The sequence below is a fragment of the Gobio gobio genome (assembly GCF_949357685.1).
Source record: "Gobio gobio genome assembly, chromosome: 11".
NCBI classification, from domain to species: Eukaryota; Metazoa; Chordata; class Actinopteri; order Cypriniformes; family Gobionidae; genus Gobio; species Gobio gobio.
Window position 1 is genome coordinate 29,949,679 of NC_137104.1, and position 24,825 is coordinate 29,974,503.

At 39.3% G+C, this 24,825-nt stretch overlaps 1 protein-coding gene across 2 annotated transcripts in view; it reads right to left on the reverse strand.

Moving 5' to 3' along the window:
- Positions 1 to 24,825, reverse strand: part of top2b (DNA topoisomerase II beta) — a 205,976-nt gene that overhangs the window by 46,158 nt on the left and 134,993 nt on the right. For both annotated transcript variants that reach the window (XM_079829353.1, XM_079829352.1), the window contains exons 26-28: positions 10,209 to 10,364; positions 5,604 to 5,687; positions 5,311 to 5,508 (exon numbers count right to left, since the gene is read on the reverse strand). In XM_079829353.1, the coding sequence (XP_079685479.1) occupies positions 5,311 to 5,508; positions 5,604 to 5,687; positions 10,209 to 10,364 (438 nt within the window). The remainder of the gene's footprint in view (positions 1 to 5,310; positions 5,509 to 5,603; positions 5,688 to 10,208; positions 10,365 to 24,825) is intronic.

The following is a 24,825-nucleotide window of genomic DNA, read 5'->3' on the forward strand; positions in this document are numbered from 1 at the left end:
TTAGAATGACGAATCATGCGCGACGAGAGATGCGGGTGCAACAGCAACTACTAGTAGCAAGTAGCCTACTACTACTGTATGTTGGATATTTCATGTTTGCATAATATTGACAGGCTGAAGTCATATTATCATTGTTTTTACAAATCATTTACTACTACTAATATTATTATCCATGTAGAGACATTTCCCAACAACATAGGGAATACCAGGACACACACACACACACACACACACACACAGACACACACACACACACACACACACACACACACACACACACACACACACACACACACACACACACACACACACACACACACACACACACACACACACACACACACACACACACACACACACACACACACACACACACACACACACACACACACACACACACACACACACACACAGTATATAGGCTACACTTTATTATTGAATCACACTGGCTTCACAGCAGGTTGTGTTGGCTGTAGTCAGATGACTTTAGTTGTTTTTTCTACAGTGGTCACACTGCTAGGCTACATTGTACTGCTTAAAAAATTTAAATAGGCTTGTTTAACAAGATTTCATCTTTAATATGAATGAGTTTGTCTGGAATTTTCATAATTTTTACTTTTATTATTAAGATGTCTGCAAAAGAGTTAACTCGAATCTGTCCAAACATTAAACTTTGCTGAAATGAAAAATCTTGCTTTGGTCTTTGTTCTGGTAACTCTGCTAAACTATAATTACTAAAACTAAAACTGAAACTAAATAGAAATGTGTTCACAAAATAAAATCTAAACTAAAACTAGCAAAACAATTTATGAAACTAACTAAAACTAAACTGAAATGTATAGCAAAATTGAAAACGATATTAAAATAAAAATTAATTTAAAAACACAAAACGTCTCGGGTTAGGACAATAACCCATGTTCCCTGAGAAGGGAATGAGACACTGCGTCGTAAGAACAACTCTTTGGGGATGCTCCCTTAGCGTTGCGCGTCTGAAGCATGAATGAAACTAAGACCGATCCTGATTGGTGCTACGTCATGACGTAGTATGTGACGGCATACCCGGAAGTAAAAAGGGACGCAGAGTCACAACAGCGTTAGCTTTTTCACGATTAAGCAAATTGCAAGTGGAAAATGGCTCGTCTCCACTGCCGCAGCAGTGTCATCAACTCCGCTCCCGCAGGAGCTCGGTTACTCCATTCAAACTCGCTCCACTGCCACAGAAGTGTCATCTCTCCCACTCTGGCAGGAGCTCAATTCTCCGTACAACTGGCTCATTAGACAGTTTGAAAGCAAGTTGGTAAAGGAAGGAAGTTTGTTGCCACTACCTCAGCAGTGCTATCTCCTCTCGCCCACGTGCAACCATCCCCAGCTGACTACCAACGAGGTTCACCTTTTTGATACCACGACCATCAAAACCTCAAACGATGACAAACAAGACCTCCCGATCCAGTGACTAACCCTCTCCCTTCGATTGGCACAGCATCAGCTTCGTGCTCTGCAACTTGTGGGGGGCATCAACATCACTTACCGGCTGCTGTCCCACATTAGTTTGCAATTTCTGGGGGAGTATTCTGGGTTCGGGCCAAATACCGAGCTCGGAGCCCTCTCCTCAGACTAAAGGTCTTCACGGAGCCCCCGAGACCCGTGGACCCGTACGGGTTCGGGTCTATATTTTAAATGATCAGCCAGGTCCGGGTCGGGTCCCAATCTATTACTACGGGTCCCGGGTCTGTTTAACATTGTGTGTAATACCCGAGTCGATCCGGACTCGGAGAACACTGCCGGTGATCAGAGTCAGTCAGTACTGCTTGTGTGTTTTTTGTAACTTGCAACTCGTAAAATTAGGATAAGAAAAGTGTGAGCTGGGAAATAAGGTTTTAAAAAAAGAAAGAAGAAAAACACGAGCGATCTCTCTCTCTCTCTTGCTCGCTCGCCTCACGCTCGCTCGCTCTCTCTCTCTCTCTCTCTCTCTCTCTCTCTCGCTCGCTCTCTCGCTCGCTCTCTCGCTCACTCTCTCTGCAAGCGCACGGTAATAAAAATGGATACCTTCATGATGAGTGATGTGCGAAAAAAGCTAAAAAACAACAAATATAAAGAAGTTAAACCCACGGGCACCTCTTCTGTCTGGGCATCCTTCATGCATATTGTGGACAAACATGAGAAAAAAGTAAGTGCTGTCAAGTGTTTTAGCCTACGAGTGCCACACTGTTGAAGTTTGATTTGAACTTATATTTAAATAATATATTTCAAATCAGCAACAAAATCTCAGGTGAACTGTCACAAATGTTTTCTATGATGCTCAAATATTTATATTCTAAAAAATTAATATTTCAGGTTGCTCCAGCCACCGCGCATGTGCAGTCTCAAACGCGTGTCATGTTTCTATGGCAACCCGAGCTTCCGCTGTGATTGACTTTAATAATAATATGAATGAACCATCTTGTTTAATCTTAAAGTTTTGGTGGTCAGACTCGGCTCAAAGAGATGATAGCAAATAAATAATGCTGACGTCAGCGGCCACTAAACGAGCAATCGTTATTATAGTTCAAAAAGGCAAACAGTTATTATGCGAGTTAACTTGGCAAATTGCAAATCTGCAAAGACGCATTTGGCATCCGTCACCGTGACATAAAGTGGACTTTTAAAGCTGAAATGATGAGTGAATTAAGCATGCTTGGAATAACAAGAGAGGAAAAACATGGATTAAATTTTTTGGCAAGGATTAATGCATCACAATCAAGTAACGTTAAAAGGGAGACAACGGTTATAGGTACGACAAAAAGTTATATTTTTCATAACTTGTTTATTGACTTGTTAATATCAGTTATTGTGGAATATGTGACAATCAGATCCAGTCGGGTCTGTGTCTTCGCGCCGGGTTCGGTTCCAGCTTTTAACTACATTTTACTACATTTACATTGTACTACATTTTTGGCATTTCTCGGATCTGCACGGGTCCGGGTCCAGCTTTTTAAATAATAGATGGGTCCGGGTCGGTTCCGTTAAGCACATTACGGGTCTCTTCGGGTTCGGGTATGAATTTTTGGACCCGTGAAGACCTCTACCTCGGACAACGCCAAATACGCATAACATTTATTCTATCTGACTTATTTGTAAGTGTGAACCCGGGAAATGAGTTTAGTTTAAACACAAATAGCAACGTGTGGTGTTCAGGTCTCACCTGCGCTCACGTGCTATCAACACCCAGGGTGATGATGGAGTAAATGACTGGTCATTTCGTTCAAGCATACGGCACTCGCATACAAGAGTGACTGTTTTGTCCAAGCTTTTTGATCATCACTGTTGTAATGAATTGGGAATCCAGAATGTGTATCCATCGACAGAAACATACATTAGCCTAACTCTGTTTGTCTATTTTATGCGTTGAACCGCGGTGCAAGTGCATGCCGAATTGTGGGCGGAGAACCATACGGTTAAATGTTTTACTAAGAACCGTTACACCCTTAGTATTCATGTAAACAGTCCACATAAGCACTGAGTATACACTGTGTGTTGTTCTTCACTCACTCACTGACTCACTCACGCACACACATACACACACTCTAAAGAGGTTTTATGCTCCTTAACCTCTTAACAAGCGCCCCATTTTTTAGGAATTCTTTGAAAACGATATACCCAAATGAAAATGTCTGCAGCTCTTAAACCCTATGGTCTATATTCATAAACCTGGTCTTATTTTAAACTAGACACTTGAAATATTGCTACCCAAGAGTCATAATAACTCAAAGTAATATGGGAACAGAGTAATATACATGTAAATATACATGTAAGTGACTCACGTTTTTTGTTTTTTGTTTTCACTTAGGGAAAAAAATATTATAATTTAATGTTAAGAGCCTGAAAATAACTTAAATATAAAACTGAATGTCTAATCATGTCATGATTCAAATATGAGGATGATTCTCTCAGTAATGTGGCTTCTGTGAGCTTTTATGTCAAGAAAAGTCTAGGCGTCATTTCAAAAAGGCCATTTATTTCAGAACATTTGCTATTGTAAAGAGTAGTTTTTCATTCAAATAAATCTGCAATAAACTGCAATATACTACTAATTATAATGGATAAACAGTTACTGAAAAACTAAAGCAACTATTTACAGAGATTACAAAGTGTAAAAAACTCATTTAGCTGATGGGAAGCGTCTGTGAGAGACAGCGCGCTCCACTGCAGCTGGCCATGGAGAACGCGCAGCCAGCGCGCAAAAACAGTATTCACCAAAGCCTACTTACGCAAACTGCGCAAGATAATGCCTTTTGATTGGTTACTAAGTCCATCAATCAAACCTTTGTTGGAAAGGCATTGGCTGGGCACCGAGTGCCTTTATCCAACGAAAACCATGGGCGCAATGATTGACAGCTCACCAAGCCTGTAAGGCACTTCCTCTATATGATGCATCCCAGAAGAGTCTCTGATTGAAGGAGAGAGACGAGGGAGGGCTTAAAATACGTGGGAGAAGCTATTCTTGCAGGGGGAGTTTGCCAGACACGGAATAGAATCGATATTTCATTGAAAATGGACATGATTGATCACGCTAACTCAAAACTCTCTTGCAAACAACGGAGGATTTTTAGTTTTTTCCCTATTTTTTCGTTGTTTTGGATTAAAAAGTGGGATGCATTTTGAAGAATGGACTCTTACACAGAGATGTATGCGGGTGTTTATTGGATTCGTCCGATCTGATCTGAACGACAGGAGATGAAAGATGAGTAACGCTGATATTATGCTAATGTTTACATGGATGGTCCTTTAGCGTTTCATTTAACCCTTTCCTCTCTGGTGTATTTATTGCAAAAACAAGTTCAGAACATGAATCTTGAGTGTTTTAGCTTTCAAATGATGCATAGTTTGTGATAGTTGATTGAATATTTTGTATAAAACAAAAGTAAATAAAAGTACACACCCCCCCACTTCCGTCAACCCCCCCGTCCACGATCCGATGCGGGTTAAGAAGTTAACCTCACAGCGAAAGCCCTACACAATTAATAAAAAAATTACTTCTTATTTATTGTTTGTTGTTAATTTGTTTGTTTTTTGTTGTCTTTGGATCTAATAAAGTTACCATTATTTAAATAAATCATTAATAGAAACTTGATTCTACTTTGTACTTGCTCGTTAAAATTAACCATTGTTCACCATTCACCATTGTAGTATCATATACAAAAACTGAAATAGCTTCATAATAAAAATCACTGTTAATTGTATTCTCCTAAAATATTTAATGAATGATATATTAATGTAATAACATTCAGAGTAAATATAACACATTTTAGCCTCACACACACTCATCCTTACCTTCTTCTTTTTGGTGAGTTTCTTGGAGGCATCGGCCTTCATAGCCAGTGTGACTTGTGGCTCTATCCTGCGACCGAAGGGAGAGGGCAGAGTTTCCTCCAGGTGCATCTTCTTCACTTTAGGTTTGCCCACCTTCCCTTTCACCAGCTTTGTGGCCTTCCCAGAATTCACACTCTCCCTCTCCTGCTCCTCTATACGCTGGAAGAAAGACACAGACAAAACTCTCACATACTTCATCACACACATCATGATTCAACCCAATCCTAAAGCTAACATCTATAAATGAGACTCACGTCCAGCTCCTCAATGAAGATGGCTAGATCTTCCCTCCACAGATCATCTGAATTTTTCCTCTGGAGTTCATTCAGCTCTGCTTTCTATATAACAAATTAAAGAGCACACACTCACAGTTAACACCAACGGCTTCAACCTGCTGCTGTTAAACCCTATGCCCGATTTTCAGTGAATAACAACATTTGGTCTTTTCCTCACACAAAGCTATTATATGAATTCTGATGACCTGGAATAGAGGGCGATATACCAGTAAACCGAAATTTGGCAACCGTTATAAATATTGGGTGTAAACCTCACATCCTTTAGATTTTTCCTGTAAAAACGCCCCGAGTCCTTCACATAAAAATCAAGTCTTCAGACTTTCATAGACAACCTTGGGTTCCTTGCCACCGTCGCCCTCTGGCTTGATTACTTGGGGACACTTAATATTCATTATTGGTCTGACTGCATTGACACCATTGTATAAGAACTGAACTGAGCTGGATGATGACATCACGGTTATCTCCAGAGTTGCTGTATAAATAAATAAAGCTCTGGAAAAAATAAGAGACCACTTAACATTGTTTTCTCATTTTCAAGTTTTCCCTTTGGCCCACAGGCACCAAAGAATGATGGCCCTTGGATGCCCCAGATATAGATTACAGACAAGGGCCAATCAATATTGTGAAATAAAATTACTCATATCGCAATATAAGGTTTTGGTCATTTTCTGGAAAAGAAAATAAGGGACAATCGTGGTTCTTTATAGAAAAATAAGGGACAGAATAAGGGACACTCAAAATATTTGTACTGTACCATACAGTGTATGTCATTTCAGTATCTGCAGTTAAGTATGTGTATAAAAGGTTCTCAGACAAACAAATTTGGGTTATTCTGTGTCAAAAACAACCCAATTTTTTAAACTTTCCCAGCTCAAATTTTTGATTTTGTTCATTTTGTTTCTGAAGAAAGACAAACATAAATGAAGAAAAAAGACAAAATTTAAAATGTGATGGATGTATATTTACTGAGTAAATAAATATTTTGTAGTGGGGGTCAGAATTACAATTTTCACAGAGGTGTAAAAATGGCTTTAGGAAGATGGCAGCATCATTATTTTATTTTTACACAGAGATTGGCAGGTCTATTAGGTAAATCTGTTGACTTTAGCAAATCTTTGTTGCATTATATGTCAAATGTGACAGTTCAAAAATGGGAAAAAGCACTCTTGCTGTGTTTCCCCTAGAATTTTTTCCAGCAGCGGTGCTGTTACCAAGCCGCGCATCAGGGGGTCCGGGGGCATGCACCTCCGGAATTAAAAAAAAAAAAAAAACCTTAAACCATGATTTCTGGCAAGTTTTGTGGATAGAAATAGACATTTTGAACATTAAAATCCAAATTAAGCTTTTTTTTTGTTTAAAAGGTGACTAGCTTATAGCCTATTTTACTTCAATAACCTGCAGGGATGTGCAAAAAGGGGCAAGGGCTCAAATGTAAGAAAGGGGCAATATATAAAAATAAAAAAGTATTTGGATACTATTTTATGTTTTTGCAAAAAGTCTCATGCTTATCAAGCCTGCATTTATTTAATCAAAAATACAGAGAAAAAAAAAACATATTGTGAAATTTTATTACATGATGTTGTTTTTTTTACCTTTTTATTAATCAAATTTTATTATATATCTATATATATATATATATATATATATGATTAATAAAAAGGTAAAAAAAAAAAAAAAGTAAGGCCATCACATATCATACAAGAGCTGCAAGTAATTTTCTCTTTGCTTTTTGTTGTTTGATTCACATTATTGGCTCAATCGTCACCAGGTTTATTAGATGCTGCCCCTTTAAGACGCAGATCTAATATCATTCTCCCATTAATTTCTCCCAACTATTTACGCCCATTTAAGCTAAACTGTGTTTAAGTGAATACTCTCCAAGCCTGTCATTTTGAGATATAGGCTATTTTTTGTGTATTTTTTGTGCATTCTCCCATTAATTTCTCCCAACTATTTACGCCCATTTAAGCTAAACTGTGTTTAAGTGAATACTCTCCAAGCCTGTCATTTTGAGATATAGGCTATTTTTCGTGCTCAGTTGGGGACACTACATTTTTCAACTAAACATCGAAATACATCTAAATAATAAACTAAATTAACCATTTAAACTAAATTACTGATCAAATTATTGATCTAAAGCCCACACTGTCACTGTATGATACTTGAAATTTTTCCAGAATGGCTATACAGCTGAATAAAATTATGCTGCATTATTTTCCTGTTTAACACTGTAAAGCTGCTTTGAAACAATCTACATTGTTAAAAGCGCTATATAAATAAAGTTGACTTGACTTGACTTGACTATTTGATGGTTTAGTCGCGCAAACGAAGCACGTGTGCAAATCGGTCCGTTTCGCAGCGTACGTACACACACACACACCCGCCTTGAACTTGGAAACAGCGTCTATTGCGCGGATTATTGTGCTTTTCATTTTCATCAAACACGTTCTGCAATTTAGCCAAAGTGGAGAGTGCATTTGACAACAATCACAGATTGTGCTGAATCTTACGTTAAATGCATGTTTGTTGGGGAGAAATGACAGCGCGCGCTGAAGGGAAGGAAGTTGTGCTAGACGATGCGCGAGCATAGTTTATAATAGTTTTACCTCATATCTTCTTTTATAATACTTGGAAGCGAAAATAAAATAAGATTAATATCACAGCCCTGTGATATTGTGTAAGTGTAAGCAAACTACATTTTTGTTTAGTTCTCTGGCCATCGTCAATCTCTCTCTCTTGTACAGTGTGTAAGTGAATGTGATATTACTGATCATGTGAAGATTTTGCAGTGGCGCTGAAAATCCAGCGGCGGCGCTGCGCCGCTGTGAATACATTGTAGGGGAAACACTGCTCTTGGGAAATGGGAAAAAACCCTTTTTTAATTTAGGTTTCTTTATTCTTAAGGCCCAATCATTTCCAGAGATATAGGGTTCTCAATGTGGCCCCATGAGTAAATTGGAACACATTTTCAATGGTCACATTTTCTGAGCAAGAAATAATTTTGAAACTAGAAATGTATCTAGTTTTTCTTTGCTATCAAAACAATTGAACATTCCTGTCTGAGTGCCATCAATACTATTTTTCCCCATATTGTGCCTGTAACTCTAAAAGTATTAAATATATCTTAATATCCTTCTATATTCTCATTCTTAATAAACTTTTCTTTTGTAACCTTAATTTTAAAGGCCCCATATGGTTCAGTCCCATAGATACAATGTGGCTCCATGCTCAAATTATTAAATATTTATTTTCTACACCAAGGGAGATTCAATTTCATCAACTTCTATTCAAAATGATCAACTTAAGGTTTTTTTTGTCAGGAAGATACACAGATGGCATACAATTTGAAAGCATAATAACTGAATGTCTTTGAAATTTCAGCCAATAAAACATTTTTTTTAAACAATGGCACTTAAAATTTTGTACTTAATGTTGTTGCAACCATGTATGAATAAATTAAAATGCATATTTTTCAATTAAAGAAAACTTAGAGGATTGCTTTTGGTGCTTGAGACTTTATTGGTTATTTTGTGTTTCAATAATGAGGATAAGAATACGCTACAAGTTACTTAAATATAACATGTTTTTTTCTCTATTTAATAACATTAAAGGGGTGATGACCTAGGCCTGACGACAGGCTATCTTAAAAATTGAAATAACATTCCTTTCTTGTGTGTGCGCGCGCGTGTGTGTGTGTACGTCTTCAGTGCGGCACGCCCATCAAAACCGAGCGTTTTTCAGAGAGCCTCAAAACCAAGACAGAAAATATCCTATTACTTATTCATTATGATGTTTTTGAATGTAAAAACCACGCAAACGTCATAAGTTGACCTCAGACCACAGTATAAAAAAAAGCCAGTTTATGACACCTTTAACTTACAATAGTGAGAAACGACTTCCCTTTTTGATCATGTCTTCCCTCAGGGAGAGTAAATGTTTTTTTGCATGGCTGAATGTTGGACACATGAACTACAATCATGTAGTTCACATCCGCCCAAACTGATTTGCCGAAATCAAAATGCGAACAGTGAAATGGATTTGCAGAGCCACTCGCTGTTAAGCTGAAGCGACCAGCCGGCATAGGATTCTGCTGGGTCTTAAAGCCTTCCGCGAATGGCTATGTTCGCAAATCAAACAATGATTTGTCACAAAGGAATTATTAATTCTCAATTTAGAGCGTATGCCTGAATATACAGGACAAACTGGCTTTCATACGGAACGCTTCATTGATGCCTTAAATATGGGACAATTTCGTATTATATGGAACGGTTGGCAACCCTAGTCATATCACCCACCCAAAACATAGAATGTAGCCACCTTTTTTCATTCCTCTCCCTACACGGAACATAGAAAGTCAAACAGGTTTGGACTGAGATAAATAAATAATGACAGAATTAAAAATTGTTGGGTGTATTACTCCTTCGAAAAGAATGTTCCAACATTATATCACACATGATGTTATATTAAAGTAAAAAAGTTCAGTCATATCAATAAAGTGTATAAAAACTGATATGAATCATTGAATGTAACACTGATGACTGTAAGAGTGATAGATCCCGGTACCTTCAGGTCTTTCTGCTTGAGGAGTTCCTCAACCTTCTCCTTGGTCAGACACCACAGAGGCATGTTCAGAATGTAGTTAAAATTTGGCCCAGAGGAGGAGCCAGAGTCCACTGAGCTGTCACTGTCATTACCATCACCATCCTCATCCTCCAAAGACTAGCATCATCGTCATTGACCAAACAAAGAGAAAAAGTGACATATCAACAGTGAATAAAGAGTCTAAGCCACAACAGTACTGTAAAAAAATTGCTGGCATGTGAGCAAAAGAGGTGTATTTATTTCATTTAGATAAAGTAACTTGCACTTGCATACTAATCTATATTTTGAGGTAATAATTCCTCAAAGTAACACAGCTAGTTTTATTAAGTTAGCGGCTATAAATACTATTAAAGTGTGAGAATTAAACTGTGAAAGTCAATGAAAGTATGTAGCTCTGACAAATCAAAACCGTGCTGTTTGATATTTAGTATTTTAAATCTGGATGATCGTGATTACGTAAGTACTTTCACAATAGCCAATGAGAGACAAGTCTCCAAGAAAACAGAGGTGAATGAGAGAAGATTTGAAATGGTGACCACAAAACAAGCTGCTGTATGAGTCAGTTGAAAAGAGGAGACAGAGCAACAGCTTGTGGAAGTGTGGCAACAACACGACTGCCTGTATAAAGTCCCTTCGAAAACGTACCACAACTGTACGAACAAAAAAAAGAGCTGGGAAGAATTTGCCACAGTTATGAATGTAAACTCAGCAAAAAAAGAAACGTCCTCTGACTTTCAACTGTTTTTACTTTCAGTAAACTTAATGTGTGTAAATATTTGTATGAACACTAAAAGAGTCAACACCATAAGACATAAACTAAAAATGTTTCACAGACACGTGACTAACAGAAAGAGAATAATGTGTCCCTGAATGAAGGGAGGCTCAAAATCAAAAGTACCAGTCAGTATCTGGTGTGGCCACCAGCTGCTTGAAGTACTGCAGTGCATCTCCTCCTCATGGACTGGACCAGATTTGTCAGTTCTTGCTGTGAGATGTTACCCCACTCTTCCACCAAGGCACTTGCAAGTTCCTGGACATTTCTGGGGGGAATGGCCCTAGCCCTCACCCTGCGATCCAACAGATCCCAGACGTGCTCAATGGGATTGAGATCCGGGCTCTTCGCTGGCCATGGCAGAACACTGACATTGCTGTCATGCAGAAACTCACGCACAGAACGAGCAGTATGGCTGGTGGCATTGTCCTGCTGGAGGATCATGTCCGGATGAGCATGCATAAAGGGTACCACATGAGGGAGGAGGATGTCTTCCCTGTACCGCAAGGCATTGAGATTGCCTGCAATGACAACAAGCTCAGTCCGATGGTGATGTGATATACCGCCCCAGACCATGACGGACCCCCCACTTCCAAATCGATCCCGCTCCAGGGTACAGGCCTCGGTGTAATGCTCATTCCTTCGACGATAAACATGAATCCGTCCATCACCCCTGGTGAGACAAAACCGTGACTCATCAGTGAAGAGCACTTTTTGCCACTCCTGTCTGGTCTAGCGAAGGTGGGTTTGTGCCCATAGGGGTGTTGTTAGTGGTGATGTCTGGTAAGGACCTGCCTTACAACAGGCCTACAAGCCCTCAGTCCAGCCTCTCTCAGCCTATTGCGGACAGTCTGAGCACTGATGGAGGGATTGTGTGTTCCTGGTGTGACTCGGGCAGTTGTTGTGGCCATCCTGTACCTGTCACGCAGGTGTGATATTCGGATGTACCGATCCTGTGCAGGTGTTGTTACACGTGGTCTTCCACTGCGAGGATGATCAGTTGTCCTGTCTCCCTGTAGCGCTGTCTTATGCTGCGTTCACACCAAACGCGAATTGAGCGTCAAAATCGTGTGTACCGCGTCTAGTTTCACGCGCGTACATTTTGAATGCATTCGCGCGTCAGCAGAGAATTGGACGCGCGTAGAAATCGAGCGCTGGAAGCGAAATTGACGCGCGTTCAAGGCACTCCAGGAGAAATATGTCATAAAACACCACTCTGCCTCTTTTCATTTTCATTAAACATATATATTAAGCATTAATAGCCACACAAATGTGGTCCAGGCAACTCCTACATTATCTTCACTGCATGTATGTTTAAATATCCTTAAAATATAAAGTTATGAAACTTCTCTTTGCCCTCAGTCAAAACGATTTGGCAGACAACAAATGATATATTCATGAGAGCAAAGATCGCCCGTTAGATCCACACAAGACGAACCACTACAGGACATCAGAGCCAGCGGCAGACGCCAGAAGGACTGGCCGAGGAAAGGCTGCCTTCGCCGGGGTTATGAGCAGTGATTGCCCGGTGATCGCCTGGATCTCACAACTCCAAAAACACAAGATTATTTTTTTTAAATAGGCGCTCTCTTTATAAATAAACACAGATTTGAGCTTTAAACAACTACATTCCCACCTGAAAACGTCTTAAAACTACATTTTGTGACACAATAGTACTGGTTTTAATTTATGCAAGGTTTCTCATACACGTCACTTTACCACGTGACAGCAGCGAGCAGGCTCCTGATTGGTTAACGCGGCGCGAATTGACGCCAAAGTTCAAATTTTTCAACTCGGGCGTCAGACGCGAATTCGCTTCAAACGCGTGAATGCACAAAAGCACCATTCGCGTGTAACGCGCGTATCGCGCAAGACGCTCAATTCGCGTCCAATTCGCGCCATTCGCGCGAACTGGACGCGCGAATGAGGCGGATTCGCGTCCTTCGCGCCGCGCGTAACGCGCCTCCCGCGCCGCGGGACCTCCAGACGCGCGTCAACGCGCCTTTCCATTGACTTAACATTGAAATCACTCGCGCCAGACGCTCAATTCGCGTTTGGTGTGAACGCAGCATTAGGCGTCTCACAGTGCGGACATGGCAATTTATTGCCCTAGCCACATCAACAGTCCTCACGTTCACGCAGATGAGCAGGGACCCTGGGCATGTTTCTTTGGGTGTTTTTCACAGTCGGTAGACAAGTCTCTTTAGTGTCCTGCGTTTTTAGAACTGTGACCTTAAATGCCTACTCTCTGTAAGCTGTTAAGGTCTTAACGACCATTCCACAGGTGTATGATAATTAATTGATTATGGTTAATTGAACATGCATGGAAAACATTGTTTAAACCCTTTACAATGAAGATCTGTAAAGTTATTTGGATTTTTACAACATTATTGTTGAAATACAGTCCTGAAAACGGGACGTTTCTTTTTTTGATGAGTTACAGGGTGAATGTAGAAAGCTGCTCGCTAAGATGATGATGTTGCATGATAATCTTAATCTCTTGTAGTGTGTGATGCTTCACAATTTTCAAATCTTGTAGTGTGTGCATGTTTGACATTTGAGAGAAGACAATCAGATTCTTGTTATGTGCGTGAATCAACAAGATTTCATAATCGGTTAGGGTTCAGGGCTCGCAAAATGTGTGTTGATGTAATTATCTACGCTGATTAGATCCGAGGCGCCATCGTGTCTCCGCAAGAGATTGGAGCATTGAACTCTTTGGGCGTCGGCCATCCCATCTATAAGAACGGGAACCGACCATTAACTCTTTGCATTTCGCCACCACGAGAGAAGGACCCCTTGGCATTTCGCCATGGAGAGGAAGACCACCCCTGGTCTTCGCCAACCTGAGAGAAGGCATCCCCGCCACGGAGAGAAAGACCGACAGCTTCCTCTAACAACTTTTCCTAAGCTTCAGAGAAATTCTCTTGGGACCCGAAGATCCGTTCCAAAATCCCCTGACGATTCGAACTCAGACACTTACACACGGGAAGCCATAGTAATGCAAGTATTCTATTTCACAATCAAACGGCGTGTAAAAGGTTGTCTGAATTATTCCTGTTCACGGGACTGTTCATTTCTTGAGGTCTCTTGTGAAAGGGTTGTGAAGTGTCTCTCTCTCTCTATCTCTCTCTCTCTCTCTCCCTCATTAATTCTCTCTTTCCATCATTCTCTCCTCCTTTATATTATTCGTTTAGTTTGATTTTTCCTTATTTGTATCATATTGTTTGTTTTCTCCTACATATATATGCATATTTCCCCCGTGTGAATCGTAGCTTTGTATACTGTAGTTGTTTTATTAAAACCCAATAATTGCATTGAATTGAATCCGTATTGTTTTGCTCACAAATATCGAAGTCAATGAGACGTAAGATTTTAGCTACCCATTTAAGCTTGATTTTCTTGTATTATTACTTCAGTAATACAAATTTTACAAACAAAAGAAATATTATTTGTCCTGATCAAGCAGATTAATGTTTCTTAAAGTTTGTAAGACTGATAATTGATGAAGAAATCAATTTGGATAAAGGTTACTTTTACATGATTAAAGGTTCCGTTATAAGTTAATATTGTCTGTACAACAAGCAAATCATATTTATAGACTCATGAATATTTACACCATTTGAATTAATTATTCCCCGAAACTCATTGTCGTTACAGCATAAAGTAATCAAAAGTTATAACATTTAGAACAAAGGTAGCCTTTTTGATCAATCATTGACAGTGGAATGCTTGATCATTGCTTTCTACTTCGGAGCCGAACGGTATCATTGCTGTGTCTACGAAGAGTGTCGTGAGAGGATCGTGAGAGGATCGACTGCTTCCAGTGCAGGTGTGACGGCGCGTCTCAGCGGGTGGCCGCTTCAACGGAGATCGAGTGCAGTTGTTGATTCGCTGGGCATTTCCGTTTTGAGTGCTCACACAGGCTTGCACTATTGTACTGTGTCACGTTTGTTGTCTCACGTGTTTGGGCGTTCAGCACGCTGGCAGCGTTCGCTGATGACTCATGTTCCCACTGCGGGAACATGACCATCGCAGTGCTACGGTCCAGACTCCAGTACCTCAAAAGAGGTGGAGTGCCATTGCGCATCCCCCGATCTAGCCCGCTGCAAAGCAGAGGGCTGCTACTTTGGCTGATGGCCTTGGTGGCGACCTGAGGGTTACTGTGAGGGCATCCCCGACGGGTCAAATGGCTCCTCGGGCCCCTCCCCCCTCCGCTGCGCCGGTGGAGCTTCCTCTCGGGGGGTTCCAGTCGTTACTTTTGGGGCTCCGGCTGAGGACATGATGTCGGTTGCAGCATCGGGCGACGAGCTAATGGGCTCTGAGGATGAAGATTCGGCTGCGCTGCCCCCTTCGGGTGTGACAGCGTTGCCCGAGTCTGACCCAGAGCTTACGGCTATGCTTTCCCGGGCAGCCGCGAGTGTCGGGCTCGAGTGGAACCCTCCACCGTGTCCCGAACCCTCGTGGTTGGACGATTGGTTTCTCGGGACGGCCCGTGCTGGTTCTCAGCGCCCCGCCCGGGTGCCTTTCTTCTCGGAAGTGCATCAGGAGATCACGAAGTCATGGGCAGCGCCTTACAATGCTCGTTCACGATCGACTGACTCCTCCATCCTCACTACCCTCAATGATGGCGCGGCTAAGGGCTACGTGGGAATCCCCCCAGTCGAGCGGTCTGTGGCAATGCAGCTGTGTCCCAAGACCGCTGCGGAAAAAAGGTAGCCTTTTTGTTCAGTCCTTGACATTTATAAAACTGTTATTTTCTGAGTGAGATACACAAACTTCAAGACTCATAACTCAAACTATAGCAAGGCGAGTCAAAAAGTATGTATCATTTGTTAGAACACTTTTTATATTTTTTGAAAATGTAATTTTTTTTTACATTTGGACAATCTAATGCTGAGAAACTGCTGATAAAAGACATTATATTATTACAATATTATTTATATTATATAATAACACAAAATAGGTATCTTTGAATATCAGCTTTCCAATGCATCTATCCATTTTGATAAACTCTTAACGAGCGCTGAGTTATTCCTCTAAACCGAAGTGTACCGCCAACGGGCGCCACCTAGCTGCTATGAAAATGAATTGCCATATTTTTCAAAACTGTATTGATCAACACAACATCCGCGAGGAATCTCGTGATCGACGCAATGGATTATGTTGATTTTGGACTCGGGAGCATTTTAAATCGGGAGCATCAACTGTATGTACTGATGTGCCATTTTCAACGATCGGAGCATGTTTCATGTAGTTACAAGCGTAAACGCCACTTTAAAGCTACTGTTTATTTAGCTTATGTGCTCCTGTCAGGTTACATGTATATAACTCCCATGAGTAATAACTTTCGATCCAAGTGGCGGATTATGTCTCTTTTTAATCGTGAGAGTCTGCTGTAAATAAGGATGTGCCATTTTCAACGACCGGAGCATGTTTCATGAAGTTACAAACGTAAACGCGACTTTACCATTGTTTGGGGGAAATTTGAAACATGAAATTTGCCAGACACCGCCAGCATTTATGGTCATTTTCAGAAGTTTCATGGCCCACAGAATATCTAAACATGCAATATATCAAAAGAAAGAACAGACCCACTGTTTTATTCCAGCTTCATACATTATTTTTTTAATCAACACATGAATGTTGCAAGTTTCATGAAAAAGCAACATTTTGAGCATAAAGCTGAGAAATCACGTTTCTGTTAAAGACTAACGTTACGTCCGAACGATGAACAAAACACAGATGTTGTAGATCGAGTCCATCAACACCCCAAAGCTTCACAGTCCTATAACTCGTCCTGGGTTGACATTTTATTCAATAACATTAGGCAGTTGTGATTTATATGCTGTTTAATGTTGATGATTGCGTTAATTTACATATACATCTGCTTATGATATCGCACGTTGCTGCTTCTTCGTCTGTTTTGATCAGGAGATTCTGTTCTCATCCAGGAAATGCGCTACAGCGCCCCCTACCGTATAACAGTGAACACATGGAAAGTCGGAAAATATAGTCATTGGCTATATAAATATCGAGATAACAAAAAAATCACTCACTGCTCTTAACTGAATAACTTTTAATAAGGGTTAATCTATATTTATATGCAGTGACATATAATTTTATGCAGACTGTGCAGTGATATTTTACATTTGATTACTATTTTTGTACCTGACAATCTAGTTTTGACCTATTTGTATATGTTTGTTCTGCTGTATTTATTTGTGCTTTTGCTCGTAATTTGATTATTTGTTTTTATTTTATTACTGACTGTCTTTAATAATATTTAAAAAAATTATATGAATTAGGATATTAGTTTTAAGAGTCATAACCTTATTTATTAAGGTTACATGGCTCAAAAACAATACTAGGCCTATTTTATTTTATTTATCATGTTTTTTTGTGGTGGGGCCAGTGAAAATTCTGGCAGGGCAAGTAAAAATTTGAACCCCTGAAAAAAATCCTTAGCATTGAGCCCTGAAATATATATTTTTTAAAAACACGGATTTGCGAGTAGTAACTTTAGTGGTAAAAATGTCGAAGAGGAATGGAAAAGGTGACGAACCTAAACAGGCAAAAAATTTTTTTTTTTCTTAAAAGCAACACAATCCGGAGAAACAACTTAAGCAAAGCCAACCTCTTTTGTGTTGTAAATAGTTGTGTGATGTATAAATAAATATAATTCATTTTTCCGCAGCTAGGTGGCGCCCGCCGGCGGTACACTCCGTTTTAGAGGAATAACTCAGCGCTCGTTAAGAGTTGATCAAAATGGATAGATGCATTGGAAAGCTGAGATTCTAAGATACCTATTTTGTGTTATTATATAATATAAATAATATTGTAATAATATAATATGTCTTTTATCAGCAGTTTCTGAGCATTAGATTGTCCAAATCTAGTTGAGTTCATAGAGGTGCAAAGTGGATAGATTCATTGAAAAGTTGAGATTCTAAGCTTTAAAATGATACCTATTTTGGGTTGCTTAGTAATTTGATTATGATTTTTATGAAGTAATTATGAATTATGATTATGATTATGATTATTTTTTTCATGGGAGGTGTACCGGGGGCGGTACACTTCGGGTATAAGGAGTTAACTAACGTTAAAGGGGTCATGAATTGAGAAATAAACTTTCCCTTGAACTTTTGATATATAAAAGGTCATAGTAATTTAAGAATATCCTGTAAGTTTCAGAGCTGAAAACTTCCTTGTTAGAAAAGCTTTTATAGACAACAGGCCCAGCAAACGATCGATTTCAGAATATGCCACACCTTGACGTCATCGTGTGGTGAAGCACCGCCTCAACAGAAAAAGAACAGCGCCTGATTCTGTTGCCCCGCCCATCGACTCGTGCCACTAACATGACATATGCCTACATAGAGCTAAACCGCATTGAATTTCTAAGCAGTAAACATACCACATAAGCTTCATTCGGATTCCAATATTATGAATCCACGGATTCATTTGTATACAAGAGACTGGATTTGCAGACAGGATGAGATTACATGAATGAATGAAGCAACACACTAATGTGAGTAAAAAATGTTTTTTATATGTGATAGTATTGCATTGTTACAGATAGTATTGATTATGTGTACATGTCTAACTGAACCTTGGCACACTGTCAAAGGCTGAAGAATCAATTATTTGTTTTTTTTGTTTTTTTAATGATTTATTTATACATTTTCAGATACATTACAAAAACATACTAAATCAATAAATCAATAAATAAATAAATACAAAAAAACAAAAAAAAAACCTGAACATTTACAGAAAGAGAAACAAAAAGACTTTAAATTGTGTAATATTAAACAGATACACTGAAGTTCTCGAAAACAAACAACTAACTAGTTCAGTACAATACAATACAATCCTACACACAGTAAAACGCAATTTTACAGTTTATTGGCCAGGTAGTACAGAGTGAGCATCATCCTCTAGGCTGGTGGTTGGTCTGTGTATGTCTAAAAGTCAAACACAAAGAGCAGGATCAAGCTGGAGAGTTTGGACATGCTCACGAAGGGGTTGCCAAAGCTTGACAAAAATAGCGCTAGGTCGGTGAAGAGAGTACCTAATTTTTTCTAGCTTCATGAAATAAAGAACATCTCTTACCCAGCGAGTTTGAGATGGAGGGTGAGGGCTCTTCCAATTCAGCAGAATTAAACGTCTAGCCAAAAGAGTTGAGAAGGCTACACAATCTGAGGGATGAGAAGGCAAAGAGTGGCCAGGTAGGAGAACCCCAAATAAACCAGTAATTGGACAAATTGGAATATCCGCAGAGGTAATGGCTGACAAAGAACCAAAAATTTGCCTCCAAAAGGAAGACAGAGAAGGGGAGGGCAGGGGAACTACATATGAAGTAATGTGGCTGATCCAGAGTGACACCTGTCACATTCCGGGTCAATAGAGGGGTAAATGCGAGCTAGCCTGGTCTTAGACCAGTGAGCCCTATGAACCACCTTGCACTGTATGAGCCTGTGACGTGCACAAAGAGAGGAGGAGTAAACTCTGTTCAAAACTGCCTTCCATGTCTCATTAATTTCAGTACTGATGTCTTGGGACCAAACAATGCGTAGGTTATCAGAGGAAGGTTGCAAGTTAACAATTATATTCACTAACTTACAAATTGACCCTTTCATGCAAGGATCTACACCCAAAATGGCACCCAAAGCCAAAGAAAGAGGCTTATTTGGAAAGTTGACCATTTTTTACGTACAAAGTCTCGGATTTGCAAATATCTGAAAAAATGGCTTTTGGGAATATTAAACTGGGAGATCAACTGATCAAAAGAGACAAAAATACTATCAATATAAAGGACAGCAACAGAAACCAATCCATGGTCCCTCCAGGAAGCATAAGCACTGTCCAAAATAGAGGGGTGAAACAAAGGATTAGAATGTATTGTGGATAACAAGGGGATATTATGCAGACCAAAATGCCGCAAAAATTGGGTCCAGATTTTGAGACTGTTTTTTACAATTATATTGTTTGAATATTGAATTGGGGACAGTGTATATGGGAGGCATAAAAGGGCAGCCAGGGATGAGGACCTACATGAGACATTCTCAATGTTCAGCCAGGATGGGGAATTGATAAGGTTGCTTGAATGGAACCAGTAAAGAGAGGAGTGTATGTTCGCTGCCCAATAATACATTAGAAAATTAGGAAGAGCCAGACCACCCAACTGTTTTGTCTTTTGCAGAATGCCTTTCCAGATCTTTGGATACTAGATTTGGAAACTAGAGATTGAGCTATCAAGTGCAACAAAAAATGACTTTGGAATAAAAATAGGGATGCACTGAAATAAATATACAAATTTAGGGAGCACGTTCATCTTAATAAAATTAACCCTATCAATCAGGGATATAGGAAGAAGAGACCAACGATTAAAATCCTGTGTTAGACGATTAAGCAACAGGACAAAATTGTGATCAAATAGATCTGAAAAGCTTTTTGTCACATTTATGCCCAAATATCTGAAGCTCTGTAAGGAAGATTTGAAAGGCAGGGATGCTAATGGATAAGGCTGCTGTGTTGATGGGCATTAACTCACTTTTACTCAAATTTAACTTATAGCCTGAAATTAGTTCAAAATCTGTTAGCAAATTCAGCACCAAGGGAATGGAAGAGCCAGGGTCAGACTTATATAACAGAAGATCATCTGCACATAAAGATAGCTTATACTCCAGCCCTCCCCTTTGTATGCCCGTCATCGCACTGGATCTTAGAGCAATTGCCAAAGGCTCAATGGCTATAGCAAACAGCAGGGGGGAAAGTGGGCAGCCTTGTCTAGTCCTGCGACCAAGGGAGAAATATTCAGAATAGTTATTATTTGTTCTTACACAGGCCAAGGGAGAGGTATATAAGAGCCTAATCCAGGCTATAAATTGATTGGGAAAACCAAATTTCCTAAATGTGTAAAACAAATAGCGCCACTCGACTCTATCAAATGCCTTCTCAGCATCCATGGAAATAACTAATTCTGGAGATTTGTTTAAAGAAGAAGAGTAAAGAATATTCAAAAGGCGTCTAATATTATGAAAATAGTGTCTGTTTTTAATAAACCCAGTTTGGTCTGCTGAAATTATGGTTGGAAGGACAGTCTCCAGACGCCTTGCTAGGACTTTAGCTAATAATTTCACATCTGAGCAAAGTAAGGAAATAGGGCGATATTTAATGCATTGCGAAGGATCTTTATCCTTCTTGAGAATGAGATAAATAATAGACTGACGTAAAGAGTGAGGAAGGATACCAGAGTTGTAAGACTCATTAAACATGTTAAGCAGAAGTGGTGATAATTTGTCAGAGAATGTTTTAAAAATCAGGTCCTGGACATTTACCATTCTGCATTAGACTAAGAGCAGTCTTAATTTCTTCTAAAGTAAGAGGGGTTACCAAATTTGAAGAGACATCAGGATCAATGCAAGGAACATTTAGAGAACTGAAAAAAATATTGAAGTGTGCCTCTTCAGCTATGTTTTCTGAGGGATATAGGGAGGTGTAGAAGTTTCTGAACTCATCATTAATATTTAGTGGATCAACTGAAGACCCGGAAGAGGTGGAAATTTGAGTGATGAGGTGTGAGGCAGCAGACTGGCGCAACTGATGGGCAAGCAATTTACTCGATTTATCACCAAATTCATAATTGCAATGAGTCTTATGGAGAGCTTCAGTTGCCTCATTTGTAGCAAGTAGATCAAACTCGGTCTTTGCTGTGAGAAACTTAACAAAGAGATCGGAGTTTGTAGAGTTTACACAATTAGACTGGAGGTCTGCCAAAGTATTCGAAATATTAGCTCTCTTTTCATTCACCACTTTTCTCTTGTAAGCTGAATATGAAATTATTTCTCCTCTTAAATAGGCCTTTCATAACTCCCAAATTGTCTTAGCTGAAACATCCAGGGAGATATTTGTAGAAATAAAAAGGTCAATATGATCGGTAATAACTGCTATAAAATCAGAATAATTGAGCATTAAGAAATTAAATCGCCAAGGGGACCGGGACGTTGAAAGGCCTGGTAAAGCCAGATCAAATGTAACAGCAGCATGGTCTGAAATAACAATAGTGTTATGAATACATGAGCTAACCCAAGGAAGCAATTTATTATCAACCAGAAAATAGTCAATGCGGGAGAAAGAATGATGGACAGGGGGAAAAAAAGATAACTGTTTTGTATTAGAATTAAAAAAACGGCAAGCCTCAGAAACAGCATATTGCTTCATAAATAGCTGAATAATCCTGCTAGACTTAGACTGCGCACAGGGCCTAGATGAGGAGCGGTCTAAAAGTGAGTCTAAACAGCAGTTAACCCCTTAAGCCCTGAAGGTATTTTTTGAGTTTTTTTGTCTGAGTGACATATACAACTTTAAAGACTCACAACTCCAAAACTATAGTAAGGAGAGTCAAATGGTAGGTATCATTTGTTAGCAAACATTTTATATTTTTGCAAAATATAAATTGTTTATATTTGGACAATATATTGCTGAGAAACTGCTGATAAAAGGGAATATTTTAAAATATTTTTTAAATAATTTTTAAAAAATATTTCTTATTTAACATTCAATAACTCAGGAAGGAAATAGGGCAGCAGAAAAATTCTTTTTTGGTGATGTTCTCCTATATGTGGTCTGCATCTGGATCAAATGTGGCGATATCATAAAGTAATTAAAAGTTACAGCATTTAGAACAAAGGTAGCCTTTTTGTTCAGTCCTTGACATTTACAAAACTGTTGTTTTCTGAGAGAAATACACAAATTTAAACACTCATAACTCAAATTATAGCAAGGAGAGTCAAAAAGTATGTATTATTTGTTAAAACACTTTTAATATTTTTAGAAAATATAAATTATTATTACATTTGGACAATCTAATGCTGAGAAACTGCTGATAATTATTACAATATTATGTATATTATATTATATATATTATATAATAACACATAATGGGTATCATATGGGTATTATATGCTCTTGACGAGCGCTGAGTGATTCCTCTAAACCGGAGTGTACCGCCCACGGGCGCCCTCTAGCTGCTATATAACGTAAATGGCCATATTCTGCAAAACTGCACTGATCACCACATCATCTGTGAGGAATATCTCGTGATCGACGCAATGGATTATGGTGTCCTTGGTCTCTTTTTAATCGTGGGAATCTTCTGCAAAGAAGGTTGTGCCATGTTTAACGATCGGAGAAAGTCTCATGAAGCTACAAGCGTAAACGCGACTTTAAAGCTACTGTTTATTAGCGTATGTGCTCCTGTCAGGCTATAATGTGTAATAATTCAATGAGTGATATTTTCTGATTCGAGTGACGGATTGTGGTGTTCTTTGTCTTTTTTTAATCGTGAGAATCTGCTGTAAATAAGGATGTGCCATTTTCAACGATCAGAGAACTTTTCACGAAGTTACAATGATAAACGAGATGTTAGTGCAACAATAGCTTATTTAAGAGTACTGTATGTGCGCCTGTTAGGTTTTAATGTGTAATAATTCCATGAGACATATTTTCTGATCCGAGTGACGGATTATGATGTCCTTGGTCTCTTTTTAATCGTTGGAATCTTCTGTAAATAATGTTGTGCCTTGTTTAACGATCGGAGAAAGTTTAATGAAGTTGCAAGCATAAACGTGACTTTTGTGCAAACATAGCATGTGCTCCTGTCAGGTTTCATGTACATAATTCAATAAATCATAACTTCTGATCTGAGTGGCAGATTATGGTGTCCTTGGTTTTTTTTAATCGTGGGAATCTGCTGTAAATAAAGGTGTGCCATTTTTAACGATCGGAGCTTGTTTCATGAAGTTACAAGCATAAACGCGACTTTAGCACAACGTTAGCATATTTGTGTCTGTGAGGTTATAATTCAATGAGTGAGAACTTTGGATGCGAGTGACGGATTGTTGTGTTCTTGGTCTCTTTTTAATCGTGTGAATCTGCTGTAAATAAGGGTGTGCCATTTTTAACGATCGGAGCTTGTTTCATGAAGTCACCAGCAAAAACGACAAGTCTAAGCAACTGCTATTTTTGTACTCCGCTCATGTGCTTCTGTGATGTTTTCTGTGTGTCATATTTCAACGAGGGATATCTATAGATCTAAAAGACAGATTATGGTGACTTTGGGCTCTTTTTAATCGTGAGAATCTGCTGTAATAATGATGTGCCATTTTCCACGTTTCATGAAGTTACAAGCGAAAAACGCCACATGAATGCTGCATCAGTATATTATTTACATATTTTTTTATTTTTAGGCTATAACTTTACGTTACAGTTGTAGCCGACTAGGGTTGGGTACCGAGCTCGGTACTTTTAAGGGCACCGACCGAATTACGTCGGTACTACCGAGTAACGATTCACATTAAATCAATCGGTACCAAATTTCGGTACCTGAGAACGAATCTGGCAATATAGACTAGTGTCTATGAATATTAAACCGCACACACACACTCACTATCGCGCTCACTATCACTATGACGGTCGCGTGTTTCCATCTCTGCCGTCTCATATGAGGACATGAACGCACGAACGTCAGCTCCAGAGCCACTGAGTCACTTTATGAGCATTTTACTGTACAATTCGCGCCGTGTCATTCGCACGAATCGCGTCAATCGCACCGCCTCATTCGCGCGAATCGCACCGCAGATATGGGAGAAATAGGAGTTAAGGTGCGTTCACACCGGACGCGAATGATGCGATTCGCACGAGTGATTTACATGTTAAGTCAATGCAAAGATGCAAATAGACATTCTGCGGTGCGATTCGCGCGAATGAGGATGTCTATTTGCATCTTTACATTGACTTAACATG